At 39.1% G+C, this 18,389-nt stretch overlaps 1 protein-coding gene across 2 annotated transcripts in view; it reads right to left on the minus strand.

Annotated features, from left to right (window-relative positions):
• Positions 1-355: 355 nt before the first annotated feature.
• khdrbs2 (KH domain containing, RNA binding, signal transduction associated 2) overlaps positions 356-18,389 on the minus strand; it is an 86,414-nt gene continuing 68,380 nt past the window's right edge. Inside the window, exons 8-13 of one of the 2 annotated variants that reach the window (XM_085477934.1) lie at positions 18,003-18,061; positions 10,378-10,474; positions 7,862-7,914; positions 5,208-5,301; positions 4,081-4,148; positions 356-2,208 (exon numbers count right to left, since the gene is read on the minus strand). In XM_085477934.1, coding sequence (XP_085334060.1) covers positions 10,380-10,474; positions 18,003-18,061 — 154 coding nt within the window. In that variant the 3' untranslated portion in view covers positions 356-2,208; positions 4,081-4,148; positions 5,208-5,301; positions 7,862-7,914; positions 10,378-10,379. The other variant, XM_085477933.1, reaches the window with a different exon arrangement.

The raw sequence follows: 18,389 nt of genomic DNA on the forward strand, positions 1-18,389 counted from the left end.
ACAGCTGAGGGTTAACCTGAAGCTCCCTTTCAGATAAGTGAAAAGGCGAAATATCACATATTTACACAAGCTCGCAGGGCAGAATCAAAGCACTGACTTTTTAATACAGGATGACAGGAAATATCCATCTGTATTAGTAAAACTGCACTAATTCAGACTGGATGTTAAACACAAAGCATATCTGTTTCTAGTAAAAGACACGAGATATAAATCACCTGCCATCATTAGACCACGCGCCATATTCAGGCACAATTTATCCCGTTTATCCACTATATGTGTTTGTGGTCTGCAGCAGCTCAGTTGCCAAGGAAATATTAGATATTTTTACATAAATATTTGTGATCTTAAACAGGAGATGTATGCAGAAGCTTACAGCTGTCTACATTATGCATTAAAAACACTCACTGGGAACAGATGCAGACATCAGTGTTTGCTTTAAGACATTATTCAGTGAGAACTGGTTTTATTTTTAATAGAAAGAGACTCGAGCAAATTCCGATGGGATCCAAAATTTACTTAGAAAATTAATTTTTTTTAGAGGCACTTCTTGTGTTGCTTTATTCCTTTTATAATGGAAGCCTTTATTATTTAATATACACTGCGGTGAATTCAGCCGGCACTATACTGTATTTATGAAGGTGTGGAAGAGCAGTTCAGTTCAGTTCCTCCTTAGTTGATCCATGTGCATAGTGCAACATAATATGTCAAAGCTCATCATCTTTCTAAAATTACTGCAGCTCTAATGAGTTAAGGGGGCGGGCTTTGGTGCTAGAAGGAAGCTAAGATCAGCTATGGTAGTCGTCTTACAGTAGCACACACCTACTGTCACCTGGATCCCAGCCTGCTGTCGCAAGGCCAGAGAAACAACATGAAAATGATCAAAACACATCCAGGGCTCTAACTCTGCACACCATTTCATCACAAGCACTACACTGGTGAGGAGGCTCTTTTAGACTCTGGTGATTATAAGCCCTCGTTTTCTATTCTGGCTCATCAAACCAGCTGTCTAAACAAAGCGGAGTTTGCTCAGGTAGCCGTTCTTGGATAGAGGAAATGCTGTGCGTGTGAGAATTATCACCATGCTCTGTTTTGCATCATTGAACATTTCTGGGTACTCGCCTAGATCCTGACCCACTTTGGTGTCTTTGTGTTTCCGATATTTAGATCAAGTGATTTTTTTCAGGAAGATAAATGCCATGCTGTCTGACTGACTCTGTGGAGTCTATGTCATCGAGCGAATGAATTAAACCAATGTCAGAATGAGGGGGGGTGGTGGTGGATATTTTGACGAAACAAGTCTGCTGTTCATCTGAGCGGATTCACAACACCCCTTTCCACCCGAAAAGATAACACAAAGACGAACACCCGCATCAAATTTGAGTCGTTAAACCTGCGAGCTGTTTGACTTGAACACATCGCGAGAAGGTTTGGTGCGACTGGTTTATGAGGCAATCGATTGTTTTGTAAATCAAATACGAACACACAAATCCAGAAAGAAGACAGTCGTGAACATTTATTTGAATTGTAGGGAGCTTGTATTGCTTCTATCAATCTCAAGCGTTAATCACCGTGAACCATATGTAGAGCTGGAGACAGCACCGTTCATTATGACTACCACTTTGAAAATGACAAGAGGTGAGCTGTGACTGGCTGCTGGAGTGTATTGTGGAGGCAGTGACGGGTCGGGCCCGTAAAGTAGCTTTGACACTTGGCCAGAATGCCAGCAGTGGGCTCGACTTATTTAATGAACTAACATGTTCGTGTTGGCAGCCCTAACTGAAGCATTTATTAGAGAGCTGGGAACAGACACAGGGTGCACTCAGGTTGGTAATGACAACAGCCACCAAATGACAGCACCTTTAAATAAAATAAGGTGCAGTCGTGTTGAGACTTTTAAAAAAAAAAATATATATATATATATTTTCACTTTAGGCCACAGCAAAATAAAAGAATACTGAACAGAAGTGACATTACGCCAAAAGTGCATTTCAAATATCAAAAATAAATGAATGGGACTTTTCAGCTCCAAAAACAGGAATCCTAGTTTTCTAACCTTGGGAGATTTTTACAGGTCAAAACTAAATAAATAAATAAAAGTCTGTATATATAATACACATGTAGTCTAAGGGCGTAAGCACACATAAAAACATTAAAAAAAAAAATTGTCCACCAGGAGTGTGACCTGCTGTCTTCTTAGTGCACAGCAACCTGTAACACAAATAGAGCAGAGGTAAATGGACTTGTGTACTGCTGGAAAAAAAAAAAAACTGATAAAAGTAAATAGTTGAAAAGCATTTTACAGGTTTGCTTTTTTGTAATATTCTACTTTCTTGGCAAGAATTGGATGAGAAGATTGACACTATGGTTGTGCTGCTACTCTAATTATAAAGCCTAGAATAAAAACTGGATTTTCCCAGTCAATCCTAGTCAATCAACCTGAAAATCAGGGAGGAAGGTCTTCTGAAGCTCACTAGTAGATTGAGTTACATAGATAGAGATATAGATAGCTTGCAGAATTAATGAAGAAATAGACTAAGTTAACCATTTTCTGCCTGTGTGGCATGGACCCTCTTTATCAGACTCTGAAATATGAATGAATGTTTCCCAAAATGTCAAATGATTCTTTTCTTTCTATACATCAATGAATGGAGCTATTCATGTGACAAACATGTAGTCGTGTCGTGTGAATGGATTCTGATTTGTATGACAGATGACACTTGTGTCCTTGGTGTGTAGCTGTTTGTTTGTTTATGCGGAGAGCCTTTGAGCCCCGAGTCTGACATTTTGGCTGGATGTGCATCAAATGCAGTGCGGTAATTCGCCTCCATCCACTGGCTGTCTCTTTATGAATCCCCCAGTTATAATCTGTCAACACGCGTCTGACATCCTGGGTGATGTTTTGTATAGAGACGCAGCTTTTAGCCGGAGACAATCAGCTCGTCCTTGAGATGGATATGGAAAGAGGTAGACCTCTTCTCTCTCACCTAGACCTTTTCAAATGAGCTTTTTATTGTCTTGTTAAAAACAAATAGGTGCAATTACTTGAGAAAATAAGAAAGTGAGCACGAGAGCTGTCAATAAAGAGTGTGAAGCCATCGTTTGCTTGCACAGCTGCTTTACAGAATTAGCGACTAGCCTGCAGCATGTTGCATGTCTGTGAATGTCTCCGTCTCTCTCACAGCCAGTCTGAACCCATAAGCAGATGGTATCATTACACGACTGCAGAATGTGTTGATATAACTTCAAGCTGTGCAAGGACTATTTTCTATCATTTATATTTATACTTATTTTCCTGTCTGATTACCAAGTCAGTGATGACACTTCCAAAGTGTGACTTTGTACACCGCTTGGGAATGATAGAAAACAAACTTACCTTCTAGCTGTATTCTGTCTACTATATCTATTTATTTAGGTCTGTATAAGAAATAAATACAATATCATACAATTCAAACAATAAAGATGGGACACAGGACAGAACAGCCAGTCTGGTTTTGTCTGCAGTTCATCAGTTAATTTGCTTAATCTGCACAAAAAACATACAAATCCATAATGGTTTTATAGTATTTAGTAGGTTTTATGTATCAATATCATTTCTTGGCTGGACAAAATTCTTCTTTTTGTGCTTAGGTAAGCTAAAAAAAGTGCTTTATAACTCCATTTTCTCACAGACCTGCTTTCAGCTAACTTGTGTTAAAAAAGCTTCATTGCAGTGAGTGTTTTACTTTTAGAGTGTTTTGGCCATTGTTACTGATGCCAGATTTTAACAGCGCTACCTCATCTGTTATAAACAACTACACAGGCCAACGGGAACTATAATGAAGAAGTAATATCAAAACAATCACTTGATGATTCCTCACAGAAATTATGGCTAACCTGCTTTAACACAGTTAAAGCAGGTTAGCCATAAAAGTTTGTGTTAATAAAAGTTTCCTGCTATACCTGCAAAACTGGAGAAAGATTTACCAGAGTGTGAGAATTTCCTTTTAAATATAAATCAGATCACCTCTTGATGAATAAATATGAATGAAAAGGTTAAAAAAAGAGCAAAGTAAATGATCATAGTTACCAGTATCTCCTTACCTATTTGTGATCTGTAATCTCTTTCCATCATGTTGCATCATCCCTTCTCTCCAAGTCCAAACTTATTTCTGTGTGCAACAAACAGAGGAAAGAAATGATCTTTACTTTTTCATCAGCAAAGATGAAAATCCAAGAGAATCTTTACTGATTCGGCTTTTGTGTATTCTATTAGGAGTATTGAGGCTGCATAAACATTTTTGCTATAAAAAAAAAAGAGAGAAAAAACCAGCTGCTGGTTTTTATAGTGCCTGAGGCTGCAGCAAAGGTCTGCGCAATGTACAAGAATCACCATGGATACGTGCGTGGACTAATGGCATCTGAGGAGATGCAAAGACAACTGCAAAGTCTTCATGAGTTTAATTCTTTGTGCAAAGAAAAAAAAAGTCACAATGAATAATGACTCATTTAAAAAGATCCCTTTTGTAATCTCAGTGTGGGAGCAGTTTTATTAGCGGCATTCATTTTAAGAAATACATCAACATCCATAGCAGGCTTTGGGATTTCATCTCTTGGCTGGTCTTGAGCTGGCGGCAGGCTTGTTATGAAAATGGATCCGAGAGCGCTTCTGGCAAAGGGGGCATGAACATCACTGAGAGGCACAGAGTTTCCAGCAGCAATGATTACTTCCAACTCATAGGTGCAGATAAACAGGAGAGCTAGTTTTAAGAGGAAAAGTACTACTGAAACTATTTTCGATTCATACTGCAAGTATAAAAATCAAACTTCAGCTATTTAATCTATAATTTATTCATAGCAGTCATGTAACCCCTGCACTTGTTCAAAGAAAAACTGAACAATCACATGTAATCCTTTTAATTAACTGCAGTATCGCTGAAATGTTTTCAATGAAAATGCTGTTTTCTGTGGGTTCATTTAATAAGACGCACAGTGCTGCGGCTCACTGCTAGCCTACAATATTACACTGTGAAAATAACCTTGGAAAATATCCTGTGTGACAATGCTACTGGTGACGTACAAATTGACGACATCTTGTGAATATTGCATTATGTTGACACAAACATTCTTTATATATGTTCCCCAAGTAAACATTTTCACCTTATTGCTTAGGGAGGCATTATATAGCTGTTTTGTCAGGTGATTTATGGAGGACGACACTGCGTACCTACCTAGATACTTCCCCGGCCAGTGAAGGACCTGAACTTGCTTGATGGCAAAGTGTAATCTTCAGGTCTGTAGGAGCCGTTTTCAATTTCTTCTGCTCTGGAGAAGAGTAAACAATGACAATGCAACAATTATGATTGTGTCTTAATTTTACAGTACATGACTTTTGTCAGAAATGTAGGACAATGTCAGTGTGGTAGTGTGAGGTATGTTTGAGGCTTGCTCAAAAGCAGTTCTTACCCCCGTCTATAGGTTATATATATGTCCATAATGGAAAGATGCACATCCACAATGTGAATCTCATATTCCACCTCATCCCAAAGGTGCTCTATTGTTTTGACATGTAGTAAATGTGGGGGCATTGTGGGTACAATGAACTGATTGACTTGTTCAAGAAACCAGTTTGAGCTCTGTGACATGACACATCAGATGATGGGTACACTGTGGTCATAAAGGGATCAGCAACAATACTCTGGTAGGCTGTGGTGTTTAAATAATGCCCAGTTGGCACTAAAGTCCCCAAAGAGTGCCAAGAAACTATTCTCCATACCATTACCTATGATACAAGGTAACCGGATCCATTCATGTTTACACCAAATTCTGACCCTACCATCTGGAAGTTACAGCACAAATCGAGACTTGTCTCACCATTGTTTACTGTCCAGTTTTGAGTGAACTGTAGCCTCAGTTTCCTGTTTTTTGCTGACAGGCGAGGAACCCAGTGTGGTCTTCTGCTGTTGTAGCACATCTGCTTTGAAGTTTGACATGTAAAATAAGAGATGCTCTTCTGCAAACCTTGGTTATTCGGTTACTTGGTTATTTAAGTTAGTCTAGTCTTTCTATCGGCTCTGAGCATTTTCGCCCAGAGATGTGCTGCTCATTGGATATTTTCTATTTACCGGACCATTTAAACCCTCAACATGCTTGTGTTCAGCAGGTTCTTGACCGTGCTTAAACACCTAAATGCACTGGGTATCTGCCATTTGGCTGTGATTAGATATTTGTGTTAATGAGCAGTTGAAAAGGTGTACGTAATGAACTGGTCGGGTATAATAATAATAATAATAATAATAATAATGATAATAATAATAATAATAGTAAAAAGAATTAGAGACTAATAGAAACAGTTTTTGTCCTTGATTAAAAGCAGTATTTTTTCCCAGTGGGGACTTTTGCCCTTGGACGGATGGATGAATGAATGACATTCATAACGGTATGTGCAACTGTTGCGATGAAGGTCTTAGATAAAGCAATGTTAATAATTAGTAAATGCTACAGCTGTAATAAGCTGTGTGTGTATTATTGTGGAAATGCATAATCAAAAATGATTGTAGTGTGAGAGGTGAAAACTCTCGATTCTATTCTCAACGATTCAGCACTAATATAAACAACTACTGATGCTACATCTCACAAGGTGCATATATCTTGTTATGCATGACATGCACGGGTGTTACAAAACGCACCCTTCTATTGAAAAAAGTCAATAGAAGTGGACGAGTTATGAATAAGTCAGCAGGTATCTGACCATACCCATATGGAAAAGAAATAGTAAAAACTTATATGTGATTACTCATGAAAGTGGCCACTTTCATGAGTAAATCATATAAGGCTTACATGATTTACTCATGAAAGTGGCCACTTTCTCATTACTTTCATACATTGTTTTCGTAAGTATCCAAAACATACAAGTTTCATTATATAATTTTTCAAGGGATCTTATATCTGTTTTCACTCTTATATGCTTTACATACAAGTTTCACACAAGACAGATACAAACTTTATAAGATTTATATATATCTTTTCCATATGGGTAGGGATTAAGCGGAACTGTATTTGCAGAGTAATAAAACAAAAACTGAAGTGAAAAATGCACACAGAGCTACAATAAGAGCATTACTGAACAGCAGAAAGGAAATGTGCAATAACGGGTCCAGCTGAGACAAAAGCACGCAAGACTGACAGCATATAATCTTGGCAATAACACACACGTTGCTTTCTGCAACTCCAAAACCTCCCCCCTCATTTCTGCACATACAATTGACCTTAACATCTTGCCTTGCGCAGCGCAAATACTTCACTCTGAGCCAATCTCATACAGTCAGTACTCTACCATTCTTCTAATCAGATGATTAATTATTTCTAATTATATTGCAGTTTTAGTTAGATTCTGCTTCCTATACATCTTTTGTTTCCATTATTTTAATTGCATGTCTGTGCTTTATTGTGTTCTTAATGAGCTGTCAGACCTGTGAAAGCTCTCACACTTACAGCTAATGTAAACGAGCATTAATAGAGAATCTATCAGAATATTCCACGAGATGGAAATTATATTTCAATCCCTCAAGTGTGACACAGCCAGCCGCAAGAAAATATTGCTCTTAATCATAGAAATATAAACAAACATAATGTGGTTTATAATACTGTGGATAGTGAGCTAACGTTAAAATGAACATTCAGACATCAACATATATGAGTTTTCAGGTGGTTTTAATGTGTCACCTATGATTTCAAGTTAGCATTTAGAGTTTTTGCTGAATGTGCGAAAGGAATCCAGTGAAGAAACTTTCTAATCCTCTCCCAATTATGCCCCATTTACATGTTAAAAGTGTGAATCACTGATTATTTCTGCAACTGAGGTCGTGACAGTGTCTCCACTCACCTATTACATTCCTCTCCTCTTTGACCAAAACACACCGCGGTGTGTTTCCTTATCTACGGAGAAGAACAAATCAGCGTTATAAAGAATGAATCGGTCCTATGCATCATCGCTAGTCCACAAGTATAGAATGCATGCATGCAATATTTACACACAAGCCTTGTTACATTCCATCACTGTGAAAAAAGTAAACCAATTCAAGGTATTATAAAAGTGACATTTTATTAGAATTACTTTTATACCACCGATGTGGTGTTTAGTTTGCCGAACAATATTTTAGTGTCTTTTTATTAAAATTTATTCTCTCTTTTATAACAGCTGAATTCCTTGTGGATCTAGTTAGAGATGGGAAGGGATTTTAATTCAACAATGCATTTATTTGGGGTTAAAACGGGCAGGTTTACTTTTTTTTAAGTGGAGGTTAGATTAGGATTATCATTAGGGTTACCTGCTTAGTGTTTAGTCTTCCTTTGAGTCCCGTGATCTACACTCTTAATGAGAGTCAGGCTTCAGGTGTACTAATCACAAAAGAGAATTCAAATTGCTAAATAGATCTCAGCTTCGATATTTAAAGAACGGAAAGTTACAGAGCAGGTTTCTCAGGTTAAATGACAGAAATGCAGAAAGGCGTTAGCAGAGACATTGATGAGTTGCTGAGGCCGTTGTTTTCCCCCCTCAGCAATGACATTCAATCAGAAGGTAAATACCAGCATCTAAATCCCGTATTGCCCACATGCTTTTCTTTAAGCTCCAAATGCTGAGAATTTTTAAGGCATTATTATGATAATATATGAGGACTTCTTACCTCTTTAAACGCCATATCAGAGTCAATCAGTGTCTGTTTAATGATGTAAAACTTCAGAGAATGAATTAAGAACAGAAATTTATTAGTTTCTTAAGAAAGTGATCAGATATTCAAGGATAACATACGGTGTTTTACAAATGATTCATTTGGGACAGGTTGGTGGGTTTTCTTTATGAAACGAGTTAGCCGTTACCTGCAAGCAGATGTTAGGTTTTAGAAACAAGAAGCTTGAATTGCGTCACGTATCGCGTTAACAAACTGCAGAACAATAGCAATTTAATGCTTCACAGGCTGCTATTTAGAAAGTCTTACACACTGTGTTGGAGGTTTATGCTGTTTTTATTAAATGCCTTATGTACAAATACAGATTACACACAGAACAAAGCACGCATTAGAAATTACACACTGTACATTGCTTTCAACCAAAACTGTGTTTTGCACGATCATGATCTCACATCATTTTGTATCATTTAAAGTCACAACATGGCCTAGGGTAATTTTGCCTGATATTTCAACATTAAACATTTTTTTAGAAGAAAATTTTAGGTCATTTAGACACTCTGCACTCAGGTCTTCAACTCTTCTTCAGGATAGGTTTCCATTTGTTGCATTTAATGTTATTTGTGTTGTGGGGAGTGTTTAGACTTGCCGTTGGTTAGTTATAGTTTTTGCAAATCAAATCAAAGTTGCAGATTAGTTCTGTTCAGATAAAGTGAGAGAAAAGCAACAGTTTTTATTTTTACTAAACCAAATCATCAAAAAAGTGGAAAAAAAATTGCCTTGAAGAAATCAGTTTGAATTTCTCCATGAAGTAATTTAAACCAGACAGCAGCCACCAATCAGTGAACTCTGGAGAAAGGTTGAAGTTTTTAAAAAAAAAACTTTTTCAAATTTAAAGTGAACACATTTTCTCCGTAGCTGTGGCTGGTTAAAGACTCATCGTGCCTGTAAAGTCACTGACAAAGAGCTAAGCTGGATTTTGTGGGCCGTTTTCCAAATTAGGAAAAAAGTGCCAATAGGGTTTGAATAACTTAAAAAAAAATACTCGCATAAGAGGGCAAAACTAATTTCCCCCTAGACAAACTCGTATTTGAAGAACAGGCACAACTAAAATGAGAAAAAGTTTTGCTTGTTTTCCACATCTAGTAGCGTGTCACGGTGGATAAAAACGGACATGGCATCACTGGATGTTTCGCAACACCACGAAAATGCCTCTATTATGTGGGGCACCGAAGTCTCCTTAGCAATTAAAGCAAGTAGAGAGACGCAGCAGAGTTTTGATAGGCTCTCTAAGTCAAATTATGTCTCTATGATTGCCTGCTTTAACACAGTGAACAGGGGTTGGCTATTAGACCTTAGTAATCACTACATTAAAGACACTAAATGGAAACCAACTAGTCACGCAAATCCCACAAGAATAAATCTGCAGATTAATGTTTTAGGGCAGAGGGAGCTGGAATGAAGGGCATTTAAACAGCCAAGAACAACCTTCCTGCATATGGATGAGAACTGTTAAGTGTCTCTTTTGTTAAAAAAAGGCTCAAACATCAGTATACTGCAATAATTGTTGCTTTATGCGCTTTATGGGGGTGGGGGTGGGGATTTTCTTTTTACTTTCTGAAGAAGATGGGCCAAAAATAAAATAACTGTTACAACATTTATAATGGATTTAAAAAATAGATATAAATAGCTGAGAATTGGAGGTCTGGACCACCTTTAGTATCTGCCATAAGGATGTTTTCTGTAGCCTCCTCGCGTCAGCCGTAAAACAGGGGCTTTGAGACTGGCTCGGGTAGTTCCCCACTCCTCCTCTGCAGATTAAAGCAAACAAACGGTGAAAAAAAGAGTTAAAAACGCATTGCAGAAAGCTGCTGCATTCACAACGGAAACGTCATGTCACAAAGGCAAACTGTCTCTCTTCTCTAGCCTCTCCTAAATCTATTTTACCAAAGACAAGAAAATTTAAGCAAGCAAATTATATCCCAGGTACTATGGGGGCTTCTCTTCACACAAAATTAATTTCATGAGCTCTTTGCCCTCTGACGGACCAACACTGAGATTCGACTGTCAGCAGCTCCTTCCTTAGAGCCAAATTACATAAAGATGCCCACCTCTGCTGCGAGGCACAACGCACCGCTCCCAAATAAGAAAGTGTTTATGAAGCAGAAAATCAAATCATTGCCCCGTTGGTTTAGGTTTGGTCTGACCTCAACACCCCAGTGCACAACTCATTGTGCTGAAAATGAATGAGCCCCGCAGACCTGCTGTGGCATCCGGCTTATCGCCGTTGTCATGTGACAAGGTTGTAACTCGACTTCTGGTGATTTATGCAATTTTATTTAAATAGCAGTTTTAGATGTTTCTTAATGTTTTTAGTTGAAATCCAGAGACTCCTTTATAAAATTTGGAGCAGGTGCTGATTTGGAAATTGCAAACTGGCGTTTTTTTCTTCTTTTTTTGCGAGTTTGTTTTTGGGCACAGCAAAGGTTAGTCAGCCGATAGTAACAGCTTTCTGGAATAAGCCTTTAAAGGCACATGCCCAAAAGGCAAAACAGTCCACCTCTGCAATAGGCACTGGTTAGCCCCATGAGCTTCCACTGGCACATTTACTCCTCTGGCCAAATGCAGCGAGGAGCCAGGAAGGTAGGAGGAATTTGATGCACACAGAAGTGGCTCCCTGGGTGAAGATGATTGCAAGTGGGCCGAAACCACAGTTTTCTTTTTCTTTCTCGGCTGTGAATTTTTTTTTGTATAGCAGTGCAGCAGTGTCAGCCAGGAAAGTGTGGTCAACACAACATTTTTTTCTTGTCAGGATTTACTTTAAATCAAATCAAAGGATTTTTGAGAATGTTTTCTTTCTATTCTACTATTTGCCCATGAATGTAGGGTATTACCTTTAGTAATGCTAATACTTTAGTGGGAACTGTCTTTAGTGAAAACTTCTCAAAATACAGAATGATGGATAGTGCTGACCAAAAAATCACTGGTGCTAGATATCATATAAAAATATGACACTATGGAGGCATGTGACACACGACACAGGAGCTCTAGTTTTACACTCCAACTTGATTCACCTCCAAACATAAACTGAGCATATTGCGCCCAAACACAGCAGAACCCTTCCTCCCAGCTTGGGTGTGAGTGGAGCCCTCTAATGGGTCGCCACACATGTCCCCCCTGAACACCCAAACAATCCAGGACCCGGGGCTTAATCAAACGTCCAGAACGGCTGAAACGGGGAGTCCGAGAACTGGCTGTGGGTCCACCAGGCCAGGAAAGACATGCCGAACCCTCTGCTGGCCGGACGAGCACCGGCGGGCACGGAGCGATCTCAGAGGGAGGGTCAGAGTCCAACGTCCCGGCAGCAGGTGGGCGGTCGCGGCAGGGGGCATGGGCCAGCACCACAGGAGCATTCTGCAGAACGTGTGCAGGCTTAAGGCGGTTCACTGAAACTACCTCCTACCGTCCCCCAAATCCAAAACAAAATGCTTGGGACCTGATGCAATAACCCGAAACGGGCTGTCGTAAAGCGGACGCAAGGGGGGTTGATGGGCGTCACGCCAAACCAAAATGAAAGGAGAAGATTCCAACGACTGCTGAACAAAAACATCTGGCATGCAGTGGTGCACCGGGCCAGTGACAGAAAAGGGGCCTCAGACGGTCGACCCAGTTACCACTCGTTAAAGAAGCACGGAGCGCGGCCTTGAGTGACTAGTGAAACCGCTCGCACATCCCGTTAGCCTGCGGGTGGTATGCCGTGGTGCGGTGGACCTTCCATCGCAGACCAAAGTTCCGACACAAACCGAGGGCCTCTGTCCGAGGTAATGTCAGCGGGGGGACCAAAACGCTTACTAGCCACGTGCTGAATGTCTGTAGTAAACGACTGAAAAAGGTGAGGGGCTGCCAGATGCCGGACTTCGCCGACTTCGCCGCGGAAAACACACGGAGGCAGTCAGGGGACCAGTCAGCGGGTACTCCTTCAATGTTTTAACCGAGGCGGGACGCGGAAAAGCTGCGACGGCTTGCACCTTGTCTGGCAACGGGACCACGCTACCATCGGAGATGCGGTGCCCCAGGAAATCCAGGACCGGTAAACCAAACTGGCACTTCGAAGGGTTCATGATCAGGATTCGTGCTGGCCACCAATATGTCATCCAGACAGACGAAAACGAAAGGTAGCCCACGCAAAACAGAGTCCATAAGTCGCTGAAAGGTCTGGGCGGCACCTTTCAACCCAAATGGCATGCGCAAAAACTCGAACAAACCAAAGGGGGTGATGACAGTGGTTTTCAGAACATCCTCAGCGCGCACTGGCACTTGGTGATATCCCTGCACCAAATCGATTTTGGAAAAAAATCGAGGTCCCGGCAAGATGGGCGGAAAAATCCTGGATGTGGGGAATCGGGTAACGGTTGTTCTCTGTAAGGTTATTTAAATCCCCGTATTTTAAATCCCCACAAGGTTGCCACCGCCCATCTGGCTTGGGCACGATGTGAAGTGGAGAGGCCCAGGCGCTGTTCAAGCGTTGCACAATGCCCAGGCGCTCCATAGCCGCGAACTCCTCCCGAGCGACGGACAGTTTCATGGGGTTGAGGCGACATGCGCGGGCGAATACCGGGGTCCGACTCTGGGGATATAACACAGCAGCAGAACCCTTCCTCCCAGCTTGGGTGTGAGTGGTGCCCTCTAGTGGGTCGCCACAATATTAAACTCTTCTAAAGAGTCTTTAGGGCTGCATCTAACAATATCTTCATTTTTACGTAATGCTTCAATTATTTAAACAATAAAAAAACAAACAAAAAAAATCAGAAGAACCAAAATATATTTGTTTTTATGTGAACAACAGTGAAAAATACAAAAGTGTTCACTTTATATCGATAGCAAAATACTACAGTAGTGGTCAGCAGCTTGTATACACTCATCATGGGCATGAATGTCATGGTAATTTTGGGATTTTACTGAATTCTTTGAACTTCTCTTTATCCGAGGTGTAATAATTGAACAGCATAGATCTTTAATAACTTTACAAAAGAAAGACTTGTGTTCACAAGTTTGAATTTATTTTTGACTGTGTAGATTTTCTCTTATCCACACAGAGTCAAAATTACAGGCTCAAATATATACATACACTTACTTAAATCTTTTAATAAGTGGTGCTCAAGGTTCTACAATTTACACAAGTTGGAAAAATCTCTCAGGGCCAAGATCATCAATTGAAACAATTGTACGTAATTTTGATGTGTAAGTGTTTACAATTAGGGTGTGTCACTACTTTACCAACCCAACTTTAAATGAAAAGAAAAGGTTCAGGATCAATAAATCTACCAACCTCCATAAACTGCAAACTGCTGAAACACCAGCATCACTGTATTGTGAGTTTGACATTGCCATGGGAAGAGAGAGCACATCGAAAAGTCAAATGCTGTCTGGAGAAGTTTTGTCTTTAGACAAGACAAAGATTGAGTTATTTAGTCAAAATGACAGGAGGAACTTTCAAGCATGTTGGTGGTAGCATCATAGTCTGGCTGTTTTGCTGCCACTGGTACTGGTACATGAGAAGGAGGATGCAAAGAAGTATTGGAACTACCTTCTCTATCTACAAATTAATATCTTTGATCAACAACTAGGCAGGCAGCTGAATTGTGGAAACAGTCGAATGATCCCAAAAACAGAACAAATTGATTCTGAAATGGATAAATTAGGCCAACATAAAGCTTACTTAATGGACTTCCCAAAGCTCCAACCTTCGCCTGTGCTTAAAAGCCGGCTCAATGCCAGGACACCAGCCAATTTAAAAGACCATTATCAATTCTGTTAAGAAGAGCGGTAAACTATCCAGCCACAATTATGCCTAAATAGTGCTGATGGCTACCAAAAGTGTCTGTTTGAGGTATAACTTATTAATGGACAGTTAGCCAAATATCAGTGGGGATATGGTATACATTTAAGCCTGTATGTACTCTTTTGATCCTGTGTGGATCACAGAAAATCCAAAATAAATTCAAACCTGTGGACCCAATTCTTTCTTTTTAAACTCATTAAATATGTATGCTGTATAATCATTCCACCCTGGAAAAAGAAAAGTTTGAAGAAGTCACAAAGAGCCCAAATTACCATGAAACAAATGCCCAACACTGTCTGTGTCATTCAGCCCTTCTGATCACATCTGTAGATTATGGTTGTGGTTATCTGTGGTTTTGTATTCTGATGTCGCCATCGTAGTTTTTTGATAACAGACATGAGAGCTGGCTGAAAAACAATGAACACTGAATCCATTTATAGTGGCAACTTTTCAGTGAAAAGTTAGCCAAGCCCTGAAGCATACTCTGGTTTATCATCTATTTGAGTCTAAAAGAGAGTGTAATTAACAGAAATATGCATCATGTCTTATTAAACAAGTGCAATCAGACAGCACAACTCCCCCCAAAGGGCAAGGGCTATACTAAAACATTTATGTTTTATGCTAATGTCAGTATTGGTAATATTGAAATCCTGAATAATGACAGCGTTATTTTCACAGATTACTTGTGCTGATGTCAGCATTGCTAATATAGAAATGTAGTGTAGAACAAGGTTATTATCGTTAACGAAAACTAACGAAATAACGAAAACTAGAAGTGAAAAAACATTTTCGTTAACGGAAATAAAAATAAAAACAAAAAAAGGAAAACTAACTAAAACTGTAATGAGTGTTCACAAAACTAACTAAAATTAAATGAATTTATAGCAAAAATGTGTTTAGTTTTCATTGATGTGTGCGTGTCATACAATAGTCAAGGGTGAAAATGAAGTTTAGTTTCCAGATTTATTTCTTGCTGTCTAATTATGCCAGCAGGTGGCAGTACGTTAGTCGAGTCGTCTGTGTTGTTGCTCCGTCCACGCGCAGAATCATGTCAGGAAAAGTCGGGAGCAGTGTTGGTCAAGTTACTTGAAAAAAGTAATCAGTAACTAATTACTGATTACTTCCCCCAAAAAGTAATCCTGTTACTTTACTGATTACTTATTTTTTTAAAGTAATTAATTACTTAGTTACTTAGTTACTTTTTAAAAACACGTTTTACAACCTGAATAGGTGATAAAGCGATAGATCTTTCAGCCCAATTCTACTTTTTCTACATAATCCATCATACAAAATGTAATCAAATGGAAAGGCCCCTTTTTAAAACTTGTTTTATTAGTTTTAATCTTTTAACTTTATGCATCAAGCAAAAATTTATTATATGCAACATTCTCTGACTGGAAGAAATTTGTTTAATATTTAAACCTATTTTCTGCACATTCCAGCACATAAGTTTTTTTTTTGTGTGTGTGTGTTTACACTCACTCTTTCAAATAGATGCAAGTAAAACACAGCAGAAAATAAATAAAATCAAAGAGTCCTGTTGCGGTCCTGTTGCTCTATTTTCACCTGTAAAGCAGGAGTGGGGTAGGCGGAGGTATACCCTGGTGCAGATGTGCCGCAGCAGTCAGTGGAAGAATCCACGAGTTTCTCTGTGAATTTCCCATCACGTTGTAGCGCACTCGGTGCTTGCTTGGAAGTTTAGGGGTTTTTTTCGCTGTAAAAAGAAGTTTTCTTCCCACGCACAACGGACACTAATGTTTTTGTCACTTTTTATGGAATCAAACTCAAAGTAAGATCAGTACTTCCACACTTTAAATGCTGCACGCTCATACTCTCTCCCGCACTCGATATATTATCCATTGTTGATCTGCATACAGCTGTTGTCACGAACATCGCACTCACTTACGTCACTGTCATGAGACATTCTCGCAAAAGAAATCAAGGTTTTAGTAACGCAGTAACGCAGCGTTCCTACGGGAAAGTAACGGTAATCTAATAACCGTTTTTGCAATAGTAATCCCTTACTTTACTCGTTACTTGAAAAAGTAATCGGATTACAGTAACGCATTACTGCCCATCTCTGGTCGGGAGAAAGCGCCAGAGTCCAATTTGGGATTACTTTGAATATGACTGTGTTTTGGATAAAGCAAGTGTCTTGTAGTGGAAAGAGACAAATTATGAGGGACATTTCTAAAGGGAAGAAAATCCCACAAACTTTAAAGTGCACTTGAAAAGCTCACACAAGAAGGCTAACCTAGCTTACCTTGAGAAGGTAACCCTCATCCCCAGAAACAGACGCTAACCCCAGGCAAGGCAGCGTGATGCATCCCGAGACAACAGGACTGGAATATCTACATAACTGTGTGAGTCAATTGCCTTCAAAAAGTTTATCAATTCACTTGAACCAAAATTATGAACACCCGGTGCTGCAAGAGTTAATAGTCTCATTGGGGCCAAGTTATACATTTTATAGTTGCCTGGTATCAATGGTTGTTCATCTGCCTTTATTTATTTATTTAAAGAACCCATAGGTGGGAATGTGAGTTGTCTGTCTCTGCGTGTTAGCCCTGCGACAGACAGGCGACCTGTCCAGGATGCAGGGTATGGTAGCTGGAATAGCAACATACCCAAGGATAAGCAGAAGAGAATGACTGATATGATGAAACTGGGATTTTGTTACACTTAATTATTGCAAACACAACTAAAACTATAACTGAAACTAATCAAAACTAAACTGAAACTAAGGATTTTCAAAAAAATAAAAACTAAACTAGCAAACAATTGGTAAAAACTAATTAAAACTGATATAAAATTGAAAATCTGAAGTCAAAACTAAATAAAAATAAAAACTAATGAAAATTGCAAAACTATTAAAACCCTGGTGTAGAATATTAATTCTTTTGTGTCATTGTGTATTCATAAAATGTCTTTACTTAAAAATAATGTTTTAAAGAGCTCAGAAAAAGATATATTATTGTCCCCCAAATACATTTTTGAGATGTTCCAGGGGAAACTAAAGCTTTTTCCTAATTTCCTGAATGACCCTGATTTTTGACCTATGACCATGAAGCATTACATATTAAATGGTGTATTTTATTACCTTAACCCATGATGATTGGAGAAATATTTGGCTTCTGTAAGCTGTAAAAACTCGAGATTTCAGACCTGGATGCCAAAAAACGGTCGATGTACAAACTAAAGAAAATCAGGACCAAAGAAAATCAACACATTCTTACAGCTGAGAACCTGGAACTGCAGAGCACAGTGCAAGGTGAAAAAGGACTTCACCATTTAATCAGCCATCCAGCTGCCAAATCATTTTTATGAATCGACTAATCAAATAATCAACCCATTTTCTCATTTTTAATAATGGGGTTGTGTTGCATTTTAGCTGGATTCAACAATTTATAGTGAGTATCAGTACTGAAAAGTGAGGATACATGAAAAAGACAGTGACTCATTTCTGTTCTTGTCGGTATAAAATAAGCTCTACTTACCATAGTTGTTGTAGGATTCATCACTGGTTCCCTGCCCATATTCATAATAGTCTGAAATGCTGAAAGCAGATGAAGCGAAAACACGGGTCAAAGAAAAAAATAATAAGCTGCAGACGACTTTTCTTTTTTGTCAAATAAGGAATAAATGTGATTTCTTTGGGGGGGGAAAGGACTGCAGTTCTATTATCAACAAGACCAAACACTTTTTTACAAAATCTCTCAGTAGTCCTCTCCACTGTCTGTGTCACTCAGCCCTTATCTATTAGTTCTTAATGAAGAGACAGATCTTTAAAAAGTGGTCATAAACATATCTTCAACCACAGAAGGGCTAAGTTATTCCTAGAAAAGCTGGGCAAATTTGAACAAATTTTACTCCATTTGTTGGGG

The sequence above is a fragment of the Copadichromis virginalis genome, linkage group LG13 (assembly GCF_057382275.1).
Source record: "Copadichromis virginalis isolate Kocher_CV1m ecotype Utaka linkage group LG13, C_Virginalis_male_GT1.1, whole genome shotgun sequence".
Lineage (NCBI taxonomy): Eukaryota > Metazoa > Chordata > Actinopteri > Cichliformes > Cichlidae > Copadichromis > Copadichromis virginalis.